This window comes from Diceros bicornis, chromosome 1 (assembly GCF_020826845.1).
Source record: "Diceros bicornis minor isolate mBicDic1 chromosome 1, mDicBic1.mat.cur, whole genome shotgun sequence".
In the NCBI taxonomy this organism is placed as follows: Eukaryota; Metazoa; Chordata; class Mammalia; order Perissodactyla; family Rhinocerotidae; genus Diceros; species Diceros bicornis.
Genome location: NC_080740.1, coordinates 92,004,250 through 92,031,704, shown reverse-complemented (window position 1 = coordinate 92,031,704; position 27,455 = coordinate 92,004,250). Strand labels below are relative to the sequence as shown.

At 50.5% G+C, this 27,455-nt stretch overlaps 1 protein-coding gene across 1 annotated transcript; it reads left to right on the top strand.

Annotated features, from left to right (window-relative positions):
• The first annotated feature begins 2,638 nt into the window (after nucleotides 1-2,638).
• On the top strand, nucleotides 2,639-17,864 carry GRM6 (glutamate metabotropic receptor 6). Its single transcript, XM_058547788.1, has 10 exons — nucleotides 2,639-3,453; nucleotides 6,132-6,348; nucleotides 6,595-6,730; nucleotides 7,394-7,548; nucleotides 8,586-8,726; nucleotides 8,828-9,028; nucleotides 11,287-11,432; nucleotides 11,522-12,145; nucleotides 14,570-14,881; nucleotides 15,654-17,864. The coding sequence occupies exons 1-10, from the start codon at nucleotides 2,947-2,949 to the stop codon at nucleotides 15,849-15,851; spliced, it is 2,637 nt and encodes an 878-aa protein (XP_058403771.1). The 5' UTR covers nucleotides 2,639-2,946; the 3' UTR covers nucleotides 15,852-17,864.
• The last annotated feature ends 9,591 nt before the right edge of the window (nucleotides 17,865-27,455 follow it).

The following is a 27,455-nucleotide window of genomic DNA, read 5'->3' as shown; positions in this document are numbered from 1 at the left end:
AGATGCACTGTCTCTCTCACAACACATGTCCCTGGCTCTTTCTTGAAACAAAAGAGAAGGTGGAATATGTATAACAACCCAATCCAGGGATCAGGGGTTTTGAAGCTAACCATTAAATGAACCCAAGAACATATAATTTTAAATAAATTTTGTAATAAAAATCATCTACTTGTTAAATTGGAGGACTAGTCTGAACATTTAACATCCAGCCCTGGGATTAGAAGTGTGGAAAAGATACTGAAGGCAGCAGCTCTGGGCCTTTAATTTCATTTAATCTTGTCATTGAAATAGCTGGAGCTGAAATCATGGACCCAGAAGTGCAGGTTAAGTTTTTTCTCACAGGTTGTCTGAGCAGCCCCATGTCCCCTGTACCGTGTGGCCTTGGGGGAGTCACCACACCTCTCTGCTCAGTTGTCTCATCTGTGGGAGGTGAACAATGACCCTCGGCCGCTGCACAGGGCGGAACTGATTGTGAAGAATTCTCCTTCCTTCCTCAAGCCTGTTTCTTGGCTGCTGTGCCGCCCACTCTCCAACTCCCCCTCCGGCCTGGCTACTCCTTCCCAGCCTCCTCTGTGCTGCTCCACCTCTTAATGTAGGCTCCGTCCTCAGCCTCTGTCCACATCCTCTGCCCAGGTGAGCTGGTCCGTCCACTGCTTTAAATACCACACCCTCACTGATGCCGCCTTAGCTTTAACTCCGTCCCGGCCTCCTCCCTCAATGCCGGACTCATGAGTCCAACCAAGGGCTTGACCTATCCTCTCAAATCTTCAGTGAGATTCTTGGCTTTCCTGCATCCAAAACCTGACTCTTGGTTTCTGCGCTCCACGGACCTGCTCTGCCCTGGTCCTGGTCCTCACATTCTCGAGGCATGCTACCCGCTTCTCCCAGTGCTCCAGCCATGAAGCCCTCCTCCCCCTCACCCTCAGAGCCAGTTTTTCCCCATGCCTGGAACCCACCCACTTCTTTCCCCTTCCACCTCCAGCATCTCGGTGAGACACTTGCGCCTCCCTCCACCACTGTGAGGGTTTCTGCCCCAGCTCGCTGGTGGTCCGTCCGGCACTCAGGAACCAGTGGGATGCTCTGATCCCGAAAGTCGGGAACCCGCTCTGTGATGTCGGCTGAGGCTCTGTCTGACCTGTCCTGAACAGGAAAGGCTGTGAGGGGTTGTGTGAGCCCAGCTGCAGGGCCCATCCACCTCAAACGCTGTTTGTACAGACCTTTGCAATGTCAAGCTTGGGGTCTAGCATCGGCTAAGGGCTCCATCCTTCCCATCTTGTAAAATGGGTAGAGGCCAAACTGGACCCAGGCCTTCTGACTCCCGGCCTCTGCCAGGGAGAGGTGCCTGAACAGCTCTGGAAACAGACCATCAGGGCCCTTGGATGTGGTGGGGGAAGAAAGAAGGGTGACATGGCTTTTACTTGCTCCTCTGCCAGCTTTGCCCAAAGCCCTGCGGCCACCCTAATCCACCCTCTCTAATGGACCCCAAGCCGCTCAGGCCCACGCAGGACGAGCCGCTAATCCCTCCTGCTGGGAGCTCACCAGCTGTCTCCAGGATGCCCTTTGCTCTCTCGGCATCAGAGAGCCAAATCTGAGCTTCAGTATGATGAGGATGGTAAAAGCATCTCTTGGCCAAGCCCCTTCACTTTAGCCCCCAACATGTATGAGGAAGCTCAGGTTCCCAGAGCCTCACACCGTGGGGGTCACTGCTTCAGAGCCCGGAGCCTAGGAAGGCTTTATAAACCACCAGAAGGGCAACTCCTTAGGGTTCCTCAGCTGATGCAAGAGGTAGGGCTGGGAGCTGAAGGGCCAGTTGACCCTGTCCTCTCCCTCCATCAGAGGCACACCACCCTGGGTGCACATCCTGATGCTGACACATGCCAACTGTGTGACCTTGGGCAAGTAACTTGATTGTTTGAGGTCTCTATTTCCCCATCCACAAAATGAGGCTGATGGCAAAAGTCTCTTCTTTGCATAGTTGTTGCGTGTGTGTTAAGCAGAGTCCTCACTAATATTAAAGGTCTGCCTGCTCACTGTTCCTGCCTGCCTGGCCCTGGTCTCCCTCTTCCCGTGCAGCCGCATTCAGTTCTCTCAGCCTGTGCTTCTCCCTCCACTCACTGGGTTACTGCCGGGTTTGGGGGTTTTGCAAGGAGAAAGTTAAGTCCCTTAGGCAGCTGGAGCCAAGAGACTGGTGGCCAGGAAAGAGAAGTAGAGAAAGACAAAGAGACAAAGAGAAATTGAGAGAGAGAGAGAGAGAAAGAGACTAAGACAGAAAGAGAAGAGAGACAGAAGAGGGGTGGGGAGAAAGCCAGAGACAGAGTGAGAGAGAAACAGAGTAAGAGAGAAGGACAGAGCGTGTCTGTCAGAGACAGCCAGAGACAGTCGGGGTCAGAGACACATCCAAAGGCAGGAAAGAAAAACTCAGGGAGTAGGAGAGGAAGGGAAAGGAGACGCGGAGCGCTGGTTCTGCGCACACCCCATGCTCAGGAGGGGTCTCCGCTCTCAGGACGGCCTCTCATCCCTCCCCCGGAATCCTTAAATCCTCTCTCGATCAGGGCCCTCCGCATCTGTCACAGCCGTGCCCTGAACCGACAGCGGCTGGCGCAGGTGAGTGTGGCTACGAAGGGGCCTGGGTGTGCCCTGGGGAGGGGCCCCGAGGAAGGGCGGCCCATGCTGTCGGGAAGGGCAAGACTGGAGCGGTGGACACAGTGGTCGGGCAGGGGGACCCATGTGATAAGGTTCAGAGGGTGTGAGAACAAGATGGCGGCCTGGGAAGGCTAGGCGAGGGTAGTGCATCTATTCTGCACCTGGCTCAGCCGACATTTATTGCGCGCTTCCCCTCTTCCAGGACCCGGGGCTCCCTCCCCTCTCCCCTGACCCGGGGCACTCTTAGCGTTCTCCTGTCTGTTCCCCTCCTCGCCCTGTCTTCCCTCCGCAGCTGGCGAGCCCATGGCCCGGACCCGGAGCGCCCGAGCGCCGTCGCTCGTGGCGCTGCTGCCGCCGCTGGTGGCGCTGGCGCAGGCGGGAGTGGCGTGCGCCGCGGGCTCAGTGCGCGTGGCGGGCGGCCTCACGCTGGGCGGCCTGTTCCCGGTGCACGCACGGGGCGCGGCGGGCAGGGCGTGCGGGCCGCTGAAGAAGGAGCAGGGCGTGCACCGACTGGAGGCCATGCTGTACGCGCTGGACCGCGTGAACGCCGACCCCGAGCTGCTGCCCGGCGTGCGCCTGGGCGCGCGGCTGCTCGACACTTGCTCCAGGGACACGTACGCGCTGGAGCAGGCGCTGAGCTTCGTGCAGGCGCTGATCCGTGGCCGCGGCGACGGCGACGAGGCGGCGGTGCGCTGCCCGGGGGGTGTCCCCCCGCTGCGCGCCGCGCCCCCCGAGCGCGTAGTGGCCGTGGTGGGCGCCTCGGCCAGTTCTGTCTCCATCATGGTCGCCAACGTGCTGCGCCTGTTTGCGGTGAGGGCCGCGGGGCCGTATTCGGGGTCTGGCGTCTCTCCCGTTCTCGCCTTCGGGGTGGCTGAGGTCCAGTCTCCTTGCAGAAATCACTCTAGTTCAGAAAGATCAACAGCTGCTTCAGAGAAGCCCTGTCCGCTGGGCCAGACGCAAGCCTGAGTCTCAGCCCAGCCGCCTCGGCCTCCCCTGTCTGCTCTGCGCCCTCCCAAGGCTGCCGCCCGCACCGCCGCCCTTTGTGGGAATGAGGACGCTTTCCCTCTGGGCTGACGAGGTGCAGCCTGTGCCCGGGCCGACTGGCGAGAGCCGGCGGCCTGGACTTGAGCCTCCACCTGGCCCCTTGCTCGAGTGCCCTTGCTTTGGGCACGCCCCGCACAACCGTGCGTGGTGGTCCTGCCCCCCGAGCCCTGTGTAGAGCTCTGGGTGATGAGAGGAAAGTTCTCCCCGAAATTAGGGCCCTCCTTCCTGTGGGGCAACTGGGACATGCCTCTGGCTGGTTGGGGGCGGGGATGGGGGGGAAGCGGGGGTGGCCCACAAGGACTTTACCACTCTGCTCCTTTTGATCATCATTTAAATCCAATTCCAAAACGTCTGCCTTCAATGGTCTTTCAAGGGACCTTTGAAAGAGGCCACAGTGGGGTCTCCTTTCTAGAGGGCTTCCCTCCAGGGCCCTGCCCTGTGGGAGATGCCTGGGTGGGCCTGCGGAGCCCTCATCTTTAGGGAACTATCTTCTGTGGGAGGCAGCACCTTCTTTGCAATCTAGGGGGCAGTGACTTGGGGGGCCATAGGAATCAGGGATTAGGGGCCTTTGGCATTAGCGTTTGGAGGTTTTCTGTCATTCACTGGGACAGTTTTGCTGGGGTTCTGTGAGGGGAGGGGATGTCTCTGTCCTCCCATCTTTCTGTGGAGAGAGGAAGGCTTTGCTTCCATCTGGCTAGGGGAGGGGACATCTGTTTCTTGAGAGTTTTGCTGATTCTCCCAGGAGTGGCCTCTGTTTCTACCCCATGCATGCTGGGGAGAGGTTTTATCTGGGCTCCCCTCCATCGTCTGCATCCATTTAATTCTCCCTACCCCAGTTTCCCCTGGATAGTAGCTTCGGTGTGGAGCACACAGACACAACTTCTAGTTGGCAGTGGGAGAAGTGTGTGGCCTCCCTGTGTGTGTGTGTGTGTGTGTGTTGGGAGGGTGGGGGAATCTCTGTCTGGTGTCTCCTGCCCACGTCTGTCCATTTGTGTGCTCTGTCCCCTGCCCTGCCTGGAGCTCTGGTTTCTGTCCCTTTCCCTGTGTCGAAGGGTCGAGTGCAGACGTCTCAAACTCAAGGGCCTTCTGGGGCCAGCTGGGGACTGTAGCTGAGTGAGCAGGACCCTGTGAGCCCGGGTCCCACTGCTGCCTGCTCAGCCCAAGACTGAGGTGGTTCTGCACCCCCAGATTTTAGACACTGGCTACAAATTCAAAAATTAAAAAAATAAAGGTGTAGAGCACAAAATGCAACCCTGGGCCAGATTTGTCTCCCTGGGGGCCGTTTTGCAGTTGCTGGTCCAGAAGCAAAGATGAGGGTTTCCGAGTTCACTTCCCACAGTCGCGTGGCTGTGAACTCAGATATTTTCAATGAATTTCCATAAGGAGTTTCCACCTGTGTGGGCATGTTGTTCTGAAGATTATCTACAGTGTCTGGACTGCCCAGAGTAACTGCACATCCATGAATGGCACTGTAGCCAGAGGGCCTCTCTCTGCCTCCTTTTCTCTGATTTTCCCTCTTTCTTTGTCGTTCTTCTTGTTTTTCTCTTTCTGTCTCCTGGTCTCTCTCTCTCTCTCTTCCCCTTCCTCCTTCCCTCTCTCCTCTCTCTCCCTCTTGCTCTTTCCCTCCCCTTTCCGTACTGTCTCCACACTTTCTTTCTGCCCTGCTTCAAACAACCCTTTCCCTGAGACCAGCCCCAGCCCACTCTTTCCAGAACCTTCTCCGCCTCTGACCTTTCACACCAGCCCCCACTGGCTCCCTTTTGCTCTTTGGCTTGTGAGTGTGTCCTTCTTGAACGTGGTTCTGATTCACCGCTCTCTCTGCCAGCCTCCCTCCACCGGCTTCTTCCGCCTTCTGCTCCCGTTCTCCTCTCCCCTTGCATACTCCTCCCGCTTATCCTGGATCAGCTCAGCTGTAATCCGCTGTCAGTCACTCTAATGCACAGATAAACCCAGTTCAAAACGGGCCCCTCCATGAGCCCAGACACAGCCTGGAATCAAATGCCCTTCCCCAGCTCCCCTGCCTGCTCTGACCCCTCCTGGGGCTGCCGACCACCCACACAGACAACCCTTTTGTAGGAATTAGGAAATCATGTCGTCCTCTGGGGCTGACAAGGGTGTTCCTTTCCCCAGGCAGATGCAGCCTGTGCTGAGGACTGGACTTGAGTCTCTACTTCCCCTTTGCTCAGGACACACCCTGCGCAACTGTGTATGGTGGCCCTGCCCTCTCCCTTAGACCCTCAGACCTCGCATATTTCATCAGACCCGTTCAGAAAATGCAGATCTTCCCCCAACCTTCTGGCCTTTCCGTGTGGCAGTTCCAGCTGGCCCTCAGCACCCTAACCTCAGACTTCTATGCCTCCAGCCGTGTCCTGGATCCCCACTGCCCTCCCTCCCTAGGGTCACTGACCCTCCATCCACAGCCCAGGTGTCCTTCCCCGCTGCAGATACCCCAGATCAGCTATGCCTCCACGGCCCCTGAGCTCAGTGACTCTACACGCTTCGACTTCTTCTCCCGCGTGGTGCCGCCTGACTCCTACCAGGCCCAGGCCATGGTGGACATCGTGAGGGCACTGGGATGGAACTACGTGTCCACACTGGCCTCCGAGGGCAACTATGGCGAGAGCGGGGTTGAGGCCTTTGTGCAGATCTCCCGCGAGGCTGGTGAGCTGGGGGCAGGGGGTCCGAGGCATCAAGAAACCTATAGAGGGGTGAGCCAGGGGCCGTTGGACAGGGTGGAAGCCATGAGATGGGGCACTGGGTCCATGGTGGGGAGCCTGGATGGTGCCCCCCATGGGCAAGTGCCCCTTTTCTTTGGAGGACTCAGACCCAGTGATAGTCATGCGTGGCGGCAGCTCTGGTGGGTGGGTGGGTGGGATGAGAGCTGACTTTGGCATCCCCGACACCCAGGGGGGGTCTGTATTGCCCAGTCCATCAAGATCCCCAGGGAACCAAAGCCAGGAGAATTCAAGAAGGTGATCAGGAGACTCATGGAGACACCCAACGCCCGGGGCATCATCATCTTTGCCAATGAGGATGACATCAGGTGGGATGAATGGCGAGTTCAGTCGTAGTGTTCTTCGAAGGCTCTCCTTGAAGCCCCTGCCTCCTCTTCTCACACACCCCCCAGCCATGCTCATCCTCCCTTCCTCCCTTTCCCTCTTTCTCACCTGCCCTCATCGGCCTGCCCCCACACGCTTTCCTGCTGCCGCCTCTCTGGTGCCCTCAGAAATGAACCAGGCCTAGTCTGAATGGAGATGCTCCAAGTGTAGACAAGGGAAACACACAAGAATCCTTGTCTGTTTTTATAATCCACAGTGTGAGAGAGACCCATGGGCAGATCTAGTGCAGAAAATGAGCTGTCAGGGAAGGAGCCCAGGCCAGTCCAGGGGCTATCAGCAGGAGACCACAGACCCGGCCTGATCCCCAGCAGGAGACTCTGCCAGAGGAAGGGAGGCCCTTCTTCCAGGCGGAGTGAAGTGGGCTACAGTGCACGGAACAGGAGGGCAGGCCTGGGGTCAGGGCCTGGCTGCCCTGAAGCCCAGGGCAAGTGTCCTAAACACCCTATGCCCCATTTTTCCTGACAAACGAGGGTCTGATGAGTGATGTGGATGTGATTGGAAAGATGGAGAGAGAAGAATGGGAAGTGCTGGGGTGAGTTGGAGGAGGATCTCGGGCCTTTGCTCACCCCCAGCCCTATTCCTGCCAGGAGGGTCCTGGAGGCTGCACACCAGGCCAACCTGACTGGCCACTTCCTGTGGGTCGGCTCGGACAGCTGGGGATCCAAGATCTCACCCATCCTGAACCTGGAGGACGTGGCCGTGGGGGCCATCACCATCCTGCCCAAAAGGGCCTCCATCGATGGCGAGTGCAGGGAGCCCTCCTCTGTATCCCCACCTCTGCTGTCCCTCCCCACGTCCCCACCTGGGGGCATGCATTTTCCCCACCTGTAAAAGTGTACCTCAAGCCAGGTCCCTTCTAGATTCCAGAATTCTGGGACTCTGTGAACACATCCCTCCAGGAGTGTGTGGATGAGTTGGCAAATGAGGAAGAACACACCCCACGCGCAGGGTGAAGAATTGTTAGTTTTTTTTGTTTTAATTCGATGCCTGTCTTCCTGGTTCTGCCAAAGGCACTCTAATTTGAGGGCAGGGGTGGGAGGGAAAGAAACAAGGATGTGGGACACACTGTCCTGTTAATCAGATGGTGAGGCCTCGCCCCGCATCCACCTGTGAGATATCTGGAAGAATTCAGCGGGGATGTTCATTTTACAACAAGATTGCGCATTTTCCCACCCTTGATGAGGTGCTTCAGGGCTATTTTATGAAGCACAGATCCTTGTAAAGCCTGCGCCCTGAATCCCAGGGGCTCCCAACCTTTTGGGGGTACACACCTTCACACTCTTTCTTTCCCTTAGAATGCATTTAGTGGCAAGTGACAATCTAGACCAAGAGTGGTTTTAGCAATAAAGGTGTTTTGTCACAAGACAAGAGGTCTGAAAGTAGGTGACTTCACGTTCGGGGCAGTGAGTCACTGATGTTCTTGAAGCCCTGAGCTCTGTCCCCACTCTATCTCTCATCCTCTGTGGTTGCTATGTGTCTTCACGATTGTGGCATCTTATTCACAAAGTGGCTGCTGAAGCTCCACCCATTACATCTTCACAGCAGCATCCTAACCAGGAAAGAAGGGGCAGCTTAAAAGTCTTTTATGTGGTGAGGCTCTGAGTTTTCATCAGGATGCAAATACTACCCTGGAGCCCCCAGATGGCTTTGAACTCACCAGCCAGAACTTGGTCGTGTGGGCACTCCTAGCTGCAAAGTGAGCAAGTGGTGAAGGGACACAGGAGAACCATGGCTGGCTCAGACAGTTGCCACCCCCCTCCCTCCTTCCTTTCCTCTCAGGATTTGACCAGTACTTCATGACCCGCTCCCTGGAGAACAACCGCCGAAACATCTGGTTTGCCGAGTTCTGGGAAGAGAATTTTAACTGCAAACTGACCAGCTCAGGTACCCAGTCAGATGATTCCACCCGCAAATGCACAGGTGAGAGCGGCCCAGGGTGGTGAGGGTGGCGAGGGAGAAGGTGGAGGCCAGGTTGGGCATCTGGGGGCCAGGCACACTTCCTCCCGGCCTCCCTGGGACAGGCAAGGAACGCATTGGCCGGGACTCCGCCTACGAGCAGGAGGGGAAGGTGCAGTTTGTGATTGATGCTGTGTACGCCATCGCCCACGCCCTCCACAGCATGCACCAGGCCCTCTGCCCCGGGCACACAGGCCTGTGCCCGGCGATGGAGCCCACTGATGGGCGGATGCTGCTGCAGTATATTCGGGCGGTCCGCTTCAATGGTGAGTGGGAGCCAGAGCCCCTGCTTGAGTGAGGGGAAGCCGGCTGGGATGGAGTTCTCTGCGGGACCTGGGATGATGCAGGATCCAAGGGATGGGAGAGGCAGGAGGTACAGTGGGGGCACCTGGGCCTGAGAGCTGGAGGCTTGAGCCAAGTTCTGGGGACCAGTTCTGAACACTCCTGCTTCCCCAGGCTTCAGCACCCTTGCCCCAACTTGCAAACTTCAGGTGTTGGGGAACTTCTCTGTGACCTCTTCTGCCTGGAGCCCTCAAAGGGGCACACACAACTCTCCCCTCCATGGCACAGAGCGTGGAGGCATCTGGACTGTGGGTGCGTGGGGCCCAGTGCAGACTGGGCAGAAGGTGCATTTGCTGCCCACTCTGAGTCTCAGGCTCCCAAACGCGGCCCCAGCAAGGCCCTGCATGGCTGGAGCACAGACGCGAGCCGGGTATGTCCTCCTGATGCCAGGAGAGCACCTGGCGCATGGTCAGGGCTCACATGAAGGCTTCTGAAGAGGCCCACAGGGACTCAGCTGTGCTCATGGTTTGTGGGGAGAGAGACACTTCTTATTCAGTTACTGTCCTTAATAAAAGTAAAGGGGCCGGCCCGGTGCTGTAGTGGTTAAGTTTGCACGCTCCGCTTCTGCGGCCCAGAGTTTGCAGGTTCGGATCCCAGGCGTGGACCTACGCATCGCTTATCAAGCCATGCTGTGGCAGGCGTCCCGTATAAAGTAGAGGAGGATTGGTAACAAATGTTAGCTCAGGGCCAATCTTCCTCAGCAAAAAGAGGAAGATTGGCTTCGGATGTTAGCTCAGGGCTGATCTTCCTCACACACACACACAAAATAAATAAATAAATAAATAGATAAATAATAAAAAAAATAAAAGTAAAAACTCTGTTCTTCCATTCAGTGTTGAGCACCTTCTCTCTGCCAAATAGCGCAACTTAACATTACTGCAGACCAGCTCTACAAGCTGGGAGAACAAGCTTCTAAAAGAAATAAAGCTGAGTGTTCAAATCCGTACAAATATCATGCCACCACTCAGACCTTCATCCAAGTCTAAACCCATCCTCTCGCCTGAGCAGTTCAGCTCTTTCTTTTTTCTTTTTTTCATTGTGGTAACATACACATACCAGAATATTTACTGTCTGAACCATTTTTAAGCGTACAGTTTAGTGGTGTACATTGTTGTGCAACCAACCTCAAGAACTCTTTTCTTGCAAAACTGAAACCCTGTGCTCATTAAACACTAACTCTCCGTTAAACACTAACTCTCCCACTCCCCCAACCCCTGGCAACCACCATCCTCCTTTCTGTATCTATGAGTCTGACTACTCCAGGGACCTCGTATGAGTGGAATCATACAGTATTTGTCCTTTTGAGACTGGCTTATTTCACTGAGCACAATGTCCTCAAGGCTCATCTTTGTTGTAGCATGTGTCAGAATGTCCTTCCTTTTTAAGACTGAATAATATTCCATTGTATGGATAGACCATATTTTGTTTATCCATTCAACCCCCAATGAACACTTGGGTTGCATCTACCTTTTGGCTATGGTGAATAATGCTGCTATGAATGTAGATGTACAAATATCTCTTTGAGTCTCTGCTTTCAATTATTTTGGATATATACCTAGAAATGGAATTGCTGGATCATGTGGTAATCTATGTTTAATTTTTTGAGGAACTGCCGTACTGTTTTCCACAGTGACTGCACCATTTTACATTGCCACCAGCAAAGCATAGCGTTCTAATTTCTCCACACCCTCACAAGCACCTGTTATTTTCTGTTGTTTTGACAGCGGCCATCCTAATGGGTAGGAGGAGGTACCTCTTGGTGTTTTTTTTTTTTTTTTAATTTTATTTATTTATTTATTTAGTGAGGAAGATCAGCCCTGAGCTAACATCCATGCCAATCCTCCTCTTTTTGCTGAGGAAGATTGGCCCTGGGCTAACGTGTGTGCCCATCTTCCTCCACTTTATATGGGACGCCGCCACAGCATGGCCTGGAAAGCAGTGCATCTGTGCGCACCAGGGATCCCAACCCGTGCCCCCAGCAGCGGAGCGTGGGCACTTAATTGCTACGCCATGGCCTGGCCCCCTCTCTGTGGTTTTGAGTTGCATTTCCCTGACAATGTTGAGCATCTTTGCATGTGCGTTTGTTGAGCTCTTCCTTTGTCCTGGCTGGGCCTGGGCCTCTCCAGGAGGCTGGCTCTGATGGGCTGAAGAACCAGCTGGGCTGACAGGCTCTCCCCTCCAGGCAGCGCAGGAACGCCTGTGATGTTCAACGAGAACGGGGATGCACCCGGGCGGTACGACATCTTCCAGTACCAGGCGGCCAATGGCAGTGCGGGCAGTGGCATCTACCAGGCTGTGGGCCAGTGGGCAGAGGACCTCAGGCTGGACGTGAGTGGCACAGGCTGAGCTCCGGGGTCGGGAGGCGGCTCACGGTTCCTGGAGGCGTAGGTCACAGGTCCGTGTTTCCTGTGTCGCAGGTGGAAGCCCTACAGTGGTCGGGAGATCCCCGCGAGGTGCCCCAGTCTCAGTGCAGCCTCCCCTGTGGGCCAGGTGAGCGGAAAAAGATGGTGAAGGGCGTCCCCTGCTGTTGGCACTGTGAGGCCTGTGATGGGTACCGCTTCCAGGTGGACGAGTTCACGTGCGAGGCCTGCCCCAGGGACATGAGGCCCACGCGCAACCACACGGGCTGCCGCCCCACGCCCGTGGTCACTCTGACCTGGTCCTCGCCCTGGGCGGCCCCGCCCCTCCTCTTGGCTGTGCTGGGCATCCTGGCCACCACCACGGTGGTGGCCACCTTTGTGCGGCACAACAACACGCCTATCGTCCGGGCGTCTGGCCGCGAGCTCAGCTACGTCCTCCTCACCGGCATCTTCCTCATCTACGCCATCACCTTCCTCATGGTGGCCGAGCCCGGGGCCGCTGTCTGCGCTGCCCGGAGGCTCTTCCTCGGCCTGGGCACCACCCTCAGCTACTCTGCCTTGCTCACCAAGACCAACCGCATCCACCGCATCTTCGAGCAAGGGAAGCGCTCGGTCACGCCCCCTCCCTTCATCAGCCCCACGTCTCAGCTGGTCATCACCTTCAGCCTCACCTTCGTGCAGGTGGGTCCTCAGGCTCCCAAGGTGACAGGGTGGGCGGATCCGACCTGGGGTTGGAGGAGGAGCTGTCTTCCACTTTAGGAATCAGAGAGTCACTTTTTTCTATTCTGGCTCCTATGTTACAAAAAAAAAAAAAAAGCCGCAGGAGATAGGGCCCTCCTGTTCTCCTGTACCCGGAAGAACTAATCTAACGGCGGCCATGCCCCTGCCCACTCCTTGAAGGAAAGTGGGTCAGTAAGTGCAAGCATCCAGCTATTTTTCTGTAAAGCAGGGAAACTATTTTCGTGAACTGAACACGCTCTTCCACAATTTGGCTCCCGTATCAAACACAGTTCAAAGAACTCTCTGATGAATTGTTCTCAAGCAAAGAGTCTGTTTCCAACAAGGGAGCTCCTGCAGCCCTGTCACTGGGGTGACCTGGATCAGAGGCCTGGGCGCCAGGGATGTTACCGTGGAGGGGAGCACCCAGGTCCATAGAGGGCCAGGATGTTGTGAATCTGTGCAGCAGAAGCAGACTTTCCTTGGGGCTTTCTCTAAGACGTGCTGTCACAGCACTGGACGTGACTCTCATGGTCTGGCCACCACTGGCTGCCTTCTGTGCAGAGGGTACTAAGAGACAGGTGTGTGTGACATTGTGTGACACTGCAGCATCAGCCCAGTTCTCAGGGCCAGGTGGGGAGCCCGTGCTCAGCTCGTCTTGACACGGCGCACTCTCCACTCCAGGTGAGCCATTCTCCCTCCCCAGCTCTGCACGTTCATTCCCACCCACAGGCCTGGGTCCCTGCACTTCTCCACGCCTGGCAGGTGCCGCCGTCATCCTGCACATAGTAGGGCCTGGGCTTCCCCGGTCAGCCCAGAATCTCAGTGCCCAGCACGTCCTGAGAGGGCGCCTCACTGCTTCCCTGCCTGAAACCCCCATGGTGCCCCTCACCCCAGGATGGAGAAGCGTAGGCTACATTCAGTGTCCCCCAGCTCACCTATGGACGCCCCACATGACACCCTTCTTTTTGGGAACCCTTGACCCTTTCAAAGAGGCACACCTTCAACTTCCCTAGGTTATTTACCAACATGATGACGTGAAATGGGATCTCGTTGCTTTAATTTGCCTGTACTTAATTCCCAGTGCACTTGGCCCTTGCAATTTCCTCTCCTGTGATGTACCTGTTCCTAGGCTTCACTCATTTTCTGTTATTTTGTGGGAGTTGGTTACATGTGCTGGATGCTGATTCTTTATCCATTAGCTGGATTGCAGAGTCGGTGGGGTACCTTTGGTTGCACTCCTGTGTATCACAGGCCTTGGGTTTTAGTTTCTGATAGGCAACGTTCTCCCCCTTCTAGAGCGTGTTTTAAGAGGAGCCTCTGTGCTGCCTTCCTGGACAGGGGGCGGGGTGTTATTTAACAGTCCCTTGTTCATGGAGCTGCTGCCTTGGGGAGAATCACAAAAAGGTGCTCCTTCTGGGGGTAAAAGTTATTTTAAAACGTCCCTTCCTCCAGGATCACACAGCCCTGCTCCAGGTGTACAGCACTGGAGTGTTGGTTAGATTTCAGCCCTGCCTGCACACCCCCCAAATCAGGCTCTCTTGTGCAATGAACAACCTGCCCGAATGTATGGGGCAGCCCTTCCAGGGTCCTGCCTTCATGCAGGTGTCTTAGTTCCCGCTCCCCAGCCTTCCTTGGCTCAAGGTCATGTCTCCTGTCACTGTGGGGGAATTGACACTCCATTAGGGCCTGTGTCTGACTCTGATAACCTCCCAGGCTGCCCGTCATCAGCTCATATTCTTACTGCTCTCCATCGAGTGCCTCCTTATTCTCAGCTTCACTCTGCATTCACATATGGTTTCATTACACCTTGTTCAACAGTTCTCTGGATCGAGAGAAGGAAGGGGTTTTCAGGAACTAGATTTGCTGTGTGCTAGACGGGATCAAGCTAGTGTTCTCACGTCTACAGAATGGAGAGGATACTGCCCACTTGGAGGGCTGTGAGGAGACAACATCTCTGCTGGGATAGGCTCCGGCTCCTCCCCCAAGCTGGCATGGTGTCCTCACAACAGCTTATGAGGGTTCCCATTCTGTAGATAGAGAAGGTGTGTTGATTCCAGAGCCTCTGCCCGCAGTCCCTGCGCCTCACGGGGCGCAGTCAGTGGTCAGTAGTGTTTGGAATACAGGACTAGGACATCCTGGGGCCTCTTACCCAACCAACCCCGATGTTGCCAGCACACACCTCCATGCAGCCCTTCTCTCCCCAGCCTGTGGCACAGCCTTTGCCTAGCTGTCCCCTCCTGGACGGCCCTTCCCTTTCCACAGTGGCTCTCTCAGGCCTGAGCATCCCACTCAGTAAGCCAGGAGCCTCGAGGGACTCTAACCTGCCAGAGACCTCGGTCGGCGGCTGGGCTAGGTGTGTCTCTGATATAGTGTTGGCTCCTGCAGGTGGTGGGAGCGATGGCATGGTTGGGGGCCCGGCCCCCACACAGCGTGATCGACTATGAAGAGCAGCGGACCGTGGACCCGGAGCAGGCCAGAGGGGTGCTCAAGTGCGACATGTCAGATCTGTCTCTCATTGGCTGCCTGGGCTACAGCTTCCTGCTCATGGTCACGTGCACGGTATACGCCATCAAGGCCCGAGGTGTGCCCGAGACCTTCAACGAGGCCAAGCCCATTGGCTTCACCATGTACACCACCTGCATCGTCTGGCTGGCCTTTGTGCCTATCTTCTTTGGCACCGCCCAGTCAGCTGAAAAGGTAATCCGGGTCCCCCATAGGTTTCACTTCCCCTTTTGTTTCCTGCACGTCCACGGAAGGGCTCCACTGTTCCAAGAGCCGGACCACTCCTTTGGATGGTCGCTTGGGTGGTGGATTCATTCATGGACTGACTTGTTCGCTCATTTGTTTTTCCATCTCCCTCTGCTTGTTCACTCAGTCATGCCTCTCTTCCTGTCTTTATTCATTCATTTGTTTATCCACACCTCTAACCGTCAATTTATTTGTCTTTATTCAATGACTTCTTCATGTACTTTATGTCTGCCAATCCATTAATCTGTCAGTCCATTGTCTCAATCATTATTCTGTCATCTATTCACGTGTATAGCAGAACATTTGTTATTCACGCCTATCGTCCATTTGTTTGCCCACTCGCTCCTTTATTCAATCTCAGTTCATTCCTTCATTTGTACATTTGAAAACAGGTTCCTTCATTCATTAACATGCTCTAGCCCTTTTTAGGCATATGGACTGTTTCCCCAGGCGTCATTCTCTGTGAATCAACCCCTCGTTTCCCTCAGTCATTTGTCCACTCAGTCCCTGTCGCTCCTTCCCGCCTACGCCAGAGCCACACCATGACTTCTTCAGGAGCCACTTCTTTATGCCTCAGAACCTTTGCTTATGCTGTTGTCCTTTTCTAAGTGCTCATTCCCATTCACCCAACTGAAATAGACTCACCTCCAGGCTACCTGAGGGCGGGGAGGTGGAAGAGAATAGGGCTGAGTCCCACCTGGTCCCTTCCTCCACGGCTCAGATCTACATCCAAACCACCACACTGACTGTGTCCTTGAGCCTGAGTGCATCGGTGTCCCTGGGCATGCTCTATGTACCCAAAACCTACGTCATCCTGTTCCACCCGGAGCAGAATGTGCAGAAGCGGAAGCGGAGCCTCAAGACGACTTCCACCGTGGCAGCCCCACCCAAGGGCGAGGACACAGAGGCCCCCAAATAGCAAGTCGGGGGATGAAATGGCATAGTTGTTCCCTCTCCTCTCTTCATTTCTTTCCCTCACTTCATGGTGGAAGCTGGAAAGAGTCCAGGTCTTCAGTGAGCAATCAGAGGACAGGGAGTCCACGAAGGCCACACAATCAGGATGGGGCTGGCCTTCAGAAAGACCTGGACCCACGCGCCACCTTTTATCCCTGCTCTTCTATGCATGTCGGCCTCATACTTCCTCACTGCAGACCAGACTTTCTACTCATGGTGGGAAGCAGCCACCAAAAGAATCCTACTCCAGAGAGAGACTAAACTTACACTCCCTGGTCTCAAGTTCAGAGATCACAATGAAGCCCTGGGCTTGGCCCAGTGTGGGTGAGATTTCCACCCCTTGATCAACCACCAGAGCCTCGGGGTTGGGCAGGGTGTGAGAATGTGCAGACGTCAGAGTGAAACACAGGGTTGGAGGCAGGGAGGAGCAGTTTCCATGAAAGGAGATCTGAGGAACTCGGGCTCTGGTCAGTATTCTGCCAGCACAGAGGGGCTGGAGCCTTGGCTGAGAGCCCTGTGAGAGAAGATGGCCTGCACAGGACAGGGAGCGAGCAGAGGAACTGGGATGTGCCTATGAGGTTACTTTGTCAAGGTCTTTTCTTTGGGATCTTCTCCCCTGGGCTCTGGGAGATGCCACACTTAGAGTACAGCGTTTTCCTTTCCCATGTCTGCTCCCTTAAATGACTCTGAACCTTAAGAAAATCAGATACACTAGTGTGGTGTTAGTGGCGTGAGAATAAAGCAACAGGGTGGCATTTGCCCTCCTCTGATGCCGGGGAGGGAGTATGTTCAGGAGTTCTAGGTTGGGACCAGTGACAGAGAGAGTTGCGTCCATGGTGAGGATTGATTGAAGTGGGTAACTCAGGATGGATGTAAACACTCTTCTCTCCCCATGTTTACTGGGAGGTCTTTGAAAGGCGAGCATGAAGCAGCGGGAGGAAGATGCCTGGACTTCAGATTCATGGACGTTCATTTTTCAGTAATCTTTTTTTTTACAAAAAGCTTGGTTTAAGTTATGGAATTTTATTTCCCTGGGGTAAATTTTAAATTTGTTAAATTGACTCTTTACTTATCGGTGTGAATTCTCTAGTATCTAATGTCTGGAACTGATTTTGAAGATCAGCCACACTTCGTACAACAGAGAGACCCTCCCCATACAGGCTCTCTGGTGCATAATAAATTTTGACCTGGGGACTGGGTGTCTCCACATGCTTCAATTAATAGGGCTTCTCCTCAGAATCCCCTTGTTGGTGGACAGATTCTCCTTGCTCGCATTGGCTGCATTTCTGGGGTTTCTCTGCATTGTGACTGATGAAGTTTCATTTATTGCTGAATGCTTTCCAAAATTCGTCCTTTCACAGGGCTTCTCTCCTGTGTGGGTTTTCTGATGTATAACGAGGTGTGTTTTCTTGCTGAAGGCTTTTCCGTATTAGTGTTTTTATAGGGTTTTTCTCCTATATTAACTCTTAGAGAGTCTGTGAGCTCTGATCTCTCAATGAAGGTTTTCCTATATTTATTGTTTTCTTGCTGTTTCTTCCAGTATGAATTCTCTGATGTGCAATGAGTCTTGACTTTTAGTTAAAAACTTTTCCACATTTTTTACATTTTTGCGGTTTTCTCCACTCCGAACCGTATGACTTGGAGTTCGGATGATTTCTTGGTAAGAGCTTTTCCACATTTGGAGGATTTCCCCAGTGTGAAGTTTCTGACGTAGAGTCCTGGCTTCCTGCTGAAGACTTGCCCACATTCCCACACTCATTCCTGCCTTTCTGCCAGATGTGAGTTCTTTGATGCACAGCAAGTTCTGTCTTCTTCTTACGGGCCATCTCCCATCAGTCCACCTGCAGATGGTCTCCACAGCACGCACCATTTTGTGTGCAGTGGGGCGTCCTCTATTCCTAAAGGTATATCATGTTCAGTACATGTGTGAGGTTTCTCTCCTTTCTGAATTCTCCAGTGTGTTCAGAGGTTGACTCCTAGGAGATTCCCGGTGTGCCAGAAGATCTCTCCCTTCCATTGTGTCTTTGATGTTCCTTGGGGGTTGAGGGTTTTCCCGTGCTATTTGCATGCACAATTTTGCCTTCTCTGATGTCCAATCAATCAATTTGAATCCCTGAATAAAGTTCTGTTTTCAAATTTGTGGACTTTATAAGTGCTTCTGACTGTGTGGTTTCTTCTCTGTTGGATGAGACCTGGGCTCTACCTGAGGGCTCTCTCACATCCATTGCCCATGAATGGGTTCTCCCCAGTGTGGAGTACATGCTCCAGTGAACTGGGGCTCTGGGCGGGAGCTTCTCGACATTACAGTCTCAGCATCTCTCTCCAGTAGGAGTTCTCCACGGCAGAGTAGGATCACATTTCGATAAGAGCCTTTCCTCACCTATTCATAAGGGTATCACTGTGTCCATGGAGTTGAGACTTGTAGAGGAGGGCCTTTTTCATATTAATTATATTCTTATGCCTTTTCACTAGTGTGAATTTTTGATGCATTTATTACAGTTTTGCCACATTTAGTACATTTTGTTCTTTGGAAATTTCCCCCAAATTCATTACATTCATTGTCTTTCACTTTACTCAGTGATTTCTTGTTAAGTAAATGTAACTGTTCCCAGAAGTTTGACTTGGGTTTTCTGTTGCTTTTTTATGTAGTCATCCACTTGCAAGACTCTTTCTTTTTTTTTTTTTGAAGATTTTATTTATTTATTTATTTTCCTCCAAAAGCCCCAGTAGATAGTTGTATGTCATAGCTGCACATCCTTCTAGTTGCTGTATGTGGGACGTGGCCTCAGCATGGCCGGAGAAGTGGTGCGTTGGTGCGCACCCGGGATCCGAACCTGGGCTGCCAGCAACGGAGCGCACGCACTTAACCGCTAAGCCACGGGGCCGGCCCAAGACTCTTTCTAAAATGGAATAAAATGCACAATTCAAAGTGATCTTTCCACCATCATTTTATAGAATGAAACCTCTTCAGAAATGCTCTGTTATGTTGACATCTTTGTTTCTAAATAGGAAGAATTCCCAAGTGTAGATATTTTCCATCTTTGGGCGTTGAGGGGGAAATCTGCCCCAGGTGGACAGACAGAGCGGAGTACTGAGAGCTGTGACAGGCAGGTGGGGAGTTTCAGAGATGACCTTTCAACCTGTGGAGCAAAGGGTAGGAACTGAGATAAGGGGATAAGGCTCTGAAAGGGGAGACACTGAATGTGAGGACTGGATGGAAAAGGCAGACAGGGGTGTGGAGAGGCAGATGAGTGAAGGGATTGGATTTGGACATGTTAAGCCGCCTCATGTCATTCATGGATTACTGTGGTAAGATACTAACTAGGCTTCCTGCTTCCTGTATCTTTCCCTCTCATCCTACACACCAATATCAAAATCCCCACTCCAGGGCACCAGCTCCCCACACTGGTGGGAACGTTGCTGTGGGCCCTGTCCTCTGCCAGCACCTGCGTCTGGCTGTGATTCATTCTTATACTCACCTGCAGACTCAGAAACAGAACTAGCAGGAAGGGCACATTGGTCTAAAGGATGACGGGCCCATGAGCTGTTCACTGATATAATCTGGCAGATTAAGTACCATTAGGTTATTCTACTAGAGCAACTGAATATTGGACTTACCCATAGTGGCAACTTTTGAGTTATTTTTCCCATTCTGATCTGCCAGATGGAGATTTTCCAGGGTCCACAGACCTTGTCTCGCCCCTGCCACTGTATACTTCCTTCAGGCAGCTTTCACATCTTCAAATTGTACAGTGTTGAGGTTAACACTTCTTGAGATCAGTTCCAGCTCTGCTGCTTACTAGATAGGTGATCTTGGGAAAGACAATTAGCCTCTCTGACAGTCACTGACGGCCAGAGTCTCCTTAACAATCCCCACAGAGATGCCAAATCACTGACCCCATATACCTACCACTGACCCTCCAGTCCTACCAATCACTGCCCGTGCAGACCCCACTCATGAAGCAAACCCCTCAGCCGATCAGTTCCAAGACCTCATCTTAGACTCGTGGGCCCCCATTCATTGACCCCCACAGCCTGCTCATTCATTGTTGTTCCAACAAGTATCATCAGGTGCTTACTCTGTGCTAAGCACCCGGGATACATCAGCCTACAAAATAAACAAGGATTGTTTCCTGCCTGGGACTTACCTCCTAGTGGTGGAGACAAACAATAAACAATAGGTAGGACAAATACGTTACGTAGTGTGTGAGAAGGTGACAAGTGCTATGGGAAAAAGAAAAGGGTAGAGCAGGGTAAGGAGAATGGGACAGGAGAGGATGGGCTGCAATTTAAACTAGAGCGGCTCAGTGTGGGCTTCACTGAGAAGGCAAAATTTGAAGGAGGTGGGGAGCGAGCCATCGGGTTATGTGGGGGAAGAGAGTCCCGCAAATGGAACAGCCAGTGCAGAGGCCCTAGGGCAGGGGCATGCCTGGTGTGTTTGAGGACCCAGCAGAGGCTGGTGTGGCTGGAGCAGGGCGAGGGAAGGAAACAAGGTGAGAGGGTCGGCGAGGTGTGTCAGTCAGGGTTCTGCGGAGAAACAGAACCAAGAGAACACATTGGTTTCTCTGGAAAGCCCCGATAGATAGACAGATAGACAGCTAGACACACGTAGATATAGATCCTATTGGATATAGCAGTATGTATAGATATAGGATACAGATAAAGTATAATGGATATAAATAAAGGATATAGATAAATATATATTATATATATATAGAGAGAGAGAATATAGTATATACAGACATAGGATAGAAAGGCTAATAGAGAGATATATTACATATATCTCCTATGTAGTATCTATCTATCTTATACCCAATAAGATATATATATATATATATTTCATATATATATATATATATGCATAATGTCAAGAGATATATTTTAGGGAATTGGCTCCCATGATTGTGGGGGCTGGCAAGTCTGAAATCTGTAGGGCAGGCAGCAGGCTGGAAGCTCAGGTAGGAGTTGATGCTGTAGTCTTGAGGTGGAATGACTTCTTCTCGGGGAAACTTGGATATTTGCTCCTAGGGCCTTCAACTGATTGGATGAGGCCCACCCACATTATTGAGAATAATTACTTCTCTCTCCTTTACTTGAAGTCAACTGACTGTAGGTGTTAAGTACATCCACAAAATACCTTCACAGCAAAACACTGATTAGTGTTTGATTGAATGCCCTAGCTAAGTGGACACATAAAACTAACCATCCCACAAAGTAATGGAGTATATCATGTGGAGGAGCTGCACAGGCCATTATAATTATGGGCTTGCTTTTATTCTAGGGGAGATGAGGACATTGCAGGATTACACTGGGGGGACTTAAGAGAGGAGTGAGATGGTCTGACAAGTTAAAGCTTCACTCTGGTGACTGTGTTGAGAATGTCCTAGAAACATCTTTCGTGCATGTGTCTTTTCAGAGTATTACAGGCAGAATAGAGTGGTGGACACATTCGTTCATTGAAATAACACTGCTGTCAATCATGCATGCACTAGCATTCTTAGAAACACCTTCTGGTGTGGACTTATATTTTAGGAAAGGGATAAAAAGGAAGAGAGAAAAGAGGTAAGTAGAGGACTGTGGCAGCCAGGGTGACCAGTTCTCCAAGACCTATGGCCGTACAGCTTAGTGGTTAAGGGTTTGGTTTCCAGAATCAGAAAGATTTCACATTTAAAACGCTTCTCTTACTCTAACACTGTGATCGTGGGCAAGTCACAGATTCCTTACCTATGAAGTGAGTACGATAACCATATCTAGCTCACAGGTCATCTGCCCCCACAGACATGGGGTTCTGGTATAAATTTCATGGCATATTGTAGGCTGATAGAAAGCGCTCAGTGAATATTACCTATGATGTGAACATTATCTATCATGCTAGATGGTAGGAATAAAAACCCCTAGAAAGGGTAAGAAAAGTTGATGATTAAAGAAAGCCTAAAAGATGAGGAAGATGAAGAGCATGACTTACTTCTCAAGGAATAGCCATTGACATTTCCTTTGCCTATATTATCATTAACTCAAATGAATTATTGTAACAGCTGCATAACTCGACTCTCAAGATCCAGTCTCTCCCTAACTTCAGATATCCATAATATTTTCCTACCGCAGAATCTGTAGGACTAGGGCCAAAGACACAAATAGCTGCATTTTTGAACACCTTCACAGGTAATCCTGATAACCATCTTTGGTAACAGACCACTTTCCTAATGAATATGTGTAATCATGACATTCTCTTCATCTCGTCATCCCAGTCCCCCCCCGACTGCCTACTTCCTAAGTTCAAACACATAACATTGGTAACAAAAGCCCTTCAAGATTTGTATTCAGCCTACGTACTCATCGACACAGAATGGCAGAAGTAACATAACTGGATAGGATCTTTAAAACTCTCCAGTCTACTCCTTTTCTTTTTTTTTAATCAGTAAAGAAACTAAAAACTGGACGATAAAAGATTTGCTGCAAGTAACACAGCTAGGAAGTGGCAGAAACGAAAGGCAAGTCTGTCCCTGTGTGCATCAGCCCTACAAGAACACCATAACCTTTCCAGAAACACCCAAGCTTCGCTTCTTCCGTGTTCCTTACCTCTCGATTCTGGTGTTAAAGATCACTTACTGTATGTAACCACATTTCCTGATGTCTCTGCCAAAGCTTCTGTAATTTCTGTGAATTCCGACAACAATTTGTTCTTATCCCATGGGGCCATTGGAGTTCTGTCATGCATCGTAGCTACTTATTACTGTGGAACCAAGTGACCCCTAATAGTTCATGGCTCATTCATCTTTTTTTTTTTTTTTTTTTTTTTGTGAGGAGGATCTGCCCTGAGCTAACATCTGCCAATCCTCCTCTTTTTGCTGAGGAAGTCTGGCCCTGGGCTGACATCCGTGCCCATCTTCCTCCACTTTACATGGGATGCTGCCACAGCATGGCTTGACAAGCGGTGCGTTGGTGCATGCCTGAGATCCCAACCGGTGAACCCCGGGCCGCTGCAGCGGAACGCGCACACCTAACCGCTTGCGCCACCGGGCCGGCCCCTCATTCATCTTTTTTAATCTCCAGTGACTCTGAACATTCATAATCAAATCTCAGGAGAAGAATACTTAGAAACACATTAAATGTAAATCCTCAATTCTCAACAATTCTCATCTCTAAAAAACAAAGTGGGTAAAATTTATTTTTAGGACCAATAATGGAACTGTGTAAACAATGACATTAAGAAGGAGGACTTACTTCTCCTGACACTAAGGTGCAATAACTTTCATTCAGTCTTTTTGCATCTCAGAATTCTTCTTATATGAAAGCTTCATAATAAGAAAGTAATATCAGAGGCAATATAATTAACTAATCAAGGTTAGTCCCTTTAGAATCAAAATTTAACTCCACATTATATTCAAAAAGTACTATACCATTTCCCCCAAATTACACACCTTAGTTTCCTGGATATACACACTTTCCAGAAACAGGTACTGACCTCCCTAGCTTACATGAACACCCCACTCTACTTGTAACTATTCTACTCCAACTATGGATATTCTTTATCTAAAGGATAATTTCCATGTGATGTGTTGACCTATGGAAAGCTTCTGATTGACCAGACTATTAGATTTCAATGTTGGTGCCTGACTATTAATGCCCATTTCAACTTTTATCATAATGTAATGCAAAGAACGAGAGTGGACGTGAGCACACAGGACAGATTTCAATTCTAAATAGCATAAAACAAGACTATGCCAATGTCCTACTCTTCTACCTTCACCTAAATAAATTGATATAGCCTTTCGGTTTAAGTGGTTGATTAAACACTTATGCTTATCTTCTCACCTGTATAAGTCCCCACTAGAATCACAGTGCGAGTATAAAAATTATATAAACTCATCTGAACAAAGAGAGTATCAAAAGGGACAGGGTAGCCAAGAGTACTTTGGAAAGTAGACAACAGTACTTTGGAAAAGAGAAAGCAGAGAGGGCTATTTTGTACCAGAGTCCCCCACAAGGACTGAATGCCTGCAAGCAACAGGTTTAGGGAGGAGGGAGGGCGGTGTGACAGGAGGAGAGCAGAGAAAACAGGAAGTTTTTTTGAGAGTCCGTCTATGAAACAATGAACCCCCACTTGAAAGAACGCCCTCAACAGACACAGAAAGCCACCAACAGACACCTACACACCAGGGATGAGGAAAGAGGGTAGTTTTTTTTCTTAGAGACATTGACTGGGAAAGTCTGAGGTCTTAGGTACACAAGGCATGGCAGGGGCAAGGGTGAGGCATGGGGCTAGAAACAAGGGTATTATTCAAAAACCTTACAGAAAGATTAACTTGTCCCCTCACCCACCCTTAGAATTCTATAATCAGTCAACTACCAATCAGACATAAAGGCAGAATGAAGACATATTCAGACACGCAAGGACATGAAGTTCATCTCTCATGCTTTCTTTCTTAGAAAGCTTTTGGAGGATATGTTTCACAAAACTGGAGTAAACCAAGAAAGAAGAAAACATGGGACCCAAGAAACAATGGATCCAACCCAAGAAATTAGTGGAGAGAAGATCCAGTTGGAAAGATGTAGGCAATTTTAGAAGGCAAGTAGTCCAAACTGGAGGAGGACCAAGGGTTCCAAATGGAGGAATACAGTATAAACATGAAATCAATAGAAGATGGTGGATTCATATGATGAAACATCTGAAAAGAATTGAGGATCTGTGGGAATTAATGTGAGCAAATATATATTTTTTTTTTGTGAGGAAGATTAGCCCTGAGCTAACATCCATCCCAATTCTCCTCTTTTTGCTGAGGAAGACTGGCCCTGGGCTAACATCCGTGCCCATCTTCCTCCACTTTATATGGGACGCCGCCACAGCATGGCCTGACAAGCGGTGCATCGGTGTGCACCGGGGAACCGAACCCCGGCAGCCAGCAGCGGAGCGCGCGCACTTAACCACTATGCCACGGGGCCGGCCCCTAAGCAAATCTTTAAGGCAATTAACTTAGGAAAAATACAATGCTGTATAAAAATAAAAATTTTATTCTAGTTTTCAGTTTTGGGTAACATGGAGGAAGTAGATTCCATCCTGTCTCTCCCACTGAATGCTGCTCTAGAACCTGGACAGAACACATGGAATAGCTATTTGAGGACTCTGGAAAATAAATGGTAGCAGGCAGGTTGGGGGAAAAGTCCAAAATCTGAAGTGCTGCTGAACAGGCAGCAAGTCCCCTTCCCCCCTTCTTCCCCTCTGTTACCCGCTAGTCTGCAACCTGGACCTGGCACCAGGATCCAGACATAGAGAGCTCCACAAGGAACCTCTAGTTCTGGATCAAGATCAGGAAGGGGGATTCCTAATGCTTAGAGAATAGGGAAATCCCCCATATTCCTTCTCTTTCCTTTGTTCTCTCACACCTCAGTCCCAGGCAGGTTTGGAGAGGAAAAATAGGAGCTCCGTTTGTATGTGTTAAGGTTGAGATCTTGATTAGACATCCAAGTGGAAATTTTGAGTAGGCTATTACATGCATGAGTCTGGATTACACTGTAGATGCCCACACTAAACATGTAAGGTGGGGAGTCCTCCATCTATGGATGGTATTTAAAGTCACTCATTTGTATGACGTCACCATGGGTGTGACTGTAGGAGAAAAGAGAAGAGGTCAGAAGTTGAGTGGCAGGATACTCTAACATTAAGCGGTCAGGGAGATGAGAAAGAGCTAGCAGAAGATATTATTACCAAGGAATAGTAGGAACAAAGTAGGAGGAAATAGCAGCCCAGTTGAGGAGGAGGAAAACCAAGAAAACGTGTGGACCTGAAAGCCAAGTCAAGAGAGTAATAGACGATGTCAGGTGCTGCTGGTAGGTGATGTAGGAAGTGGACTGGGAACTGACCGTCACGGCCAGCAAACGCGTACGGCACTGATAACCCTGTCAGGAGGAGCAGCTTCACTGGAGTGGGGGCACCCGAGGGGACCGGTGTGAGAGAGCAGAGCATTCTATTTATGGGACGAGGGAGGGCAAGTTTACTGAAACCAAAATCTCCTGGTTAAAGTATGTAAAAGACATAATAAAAATATTTTTAAAATCTTCATTGAAAAGCTGAAAAGATCATAAAGAGTTATCAGGTCAAAATCTCAGTGAAAATATGATCTCAGAGAGGTGAGTGACTGAGGAAGCTGCTTTCTCCCTGAATGGCATTTGGAGATTCAGGCAGACTTGAAAGTTGGTTTTTGACAAACTGCTGGGGCAATGTTGACAGAGTTCAAAGGCCAAGGTCAGCTCCATGGGGAGCATCTAATGGGAGACCCTCCCCTTTTCAAGCTGGAACCTCAGAGGGCTGTACACTTCAGGGTAAGGAAGAAACCAGAAGTAAACTTGTCCCCCTCTCTCTAGCATCCAGAGGACTGCAGGGACATTTGTCTTGTGCCTTTCAGAGCAAGAGAAAATGAATCAATTCTTAAGATGTTATAACCACGTGACAGCCCTCACGTGGACAGGTAGCCCGATTCACATCCCCTGAGTGTTCCACAGTATCCCAGCCATAAATTGAAGTGTTCCCAGAGTGGCACATGAGGGGCTTTGCAGAAGCACATGCAAATCTTCCCTGGAAGAATGCAACTTCATTTGGGCTTTAGAATTCCTCCAACATAGTTATTCAAAGACAAGGAAGAGCACGGCGTCAAAAGTAATCAGTCAAAGAGGGGAAAAAAGGCACTAGGATAAAGAACCAGCAAAAACAAAGGCAACAGCAACAAAGAGACTTACAAAGACTTCAGATGCTGAAATTATTGGACAAAAATGAAAAAATAACCTGCCACACTCCCCCCAAATCACTTTGAGCTTGGGAGATAAGTGCCCCTCCCACTAGTATCCCTTCTTTAAAAACTGCTCTCTAGAGAAATCTGCACTTTCACAAAAAGTAAAAAAATAGCCTGCTTATGACGGTGAACAAACTGAAGACAAGCTTGAAAACATCTTCTGTGAATGGGATCACACTGTAAAAAAAAATGTGCTCTAGCATCTTGAATAGAGTAAAAGATCTGCTTTAGTTTTGATATTTGGTATTTTCATACCCTTCAGCTTTCTGCAGGTGTCAACGCTGCATTTTGGGTATAGTTCCATAAGTGCAAGGTCGTTAACCACGCTGTTCAATTATTCTATGTCATACTGACTTTTTGTCCAATGAGTCAAGTAAAAAAATAAGTAAATAAAGACAAGGCAAGAAAAGGGGCTAAAACCACATCGAGACAAAGGCATACGGACACCCTTAAACACGCCAAAGCAGTGACTCTTAAGCTCCACTCAGAGGCGCTCGGAGACTAGGTGGGTCGTCAGGGAATTCAATCGGGAAGGAAAAGGACACGTACAAAGGACTTCAATACAGCCTGAAAAATTAGGTCTAAAAGGTAAACTGGAAGGGAGGACTCTTTAAATCTTCATTGACATACTTCCCAGCATTAAATCAAGTTCTTATTATCCTCTTAAAGTGAAAGAAGATAAGATTTTGAGATAAGAAATTACTTTAGAAAAATATACATAAATTTTATTATCTATATTTTAGGGTCAGTCCATATTTTTAAAAGTCGTATTATTATCAGGC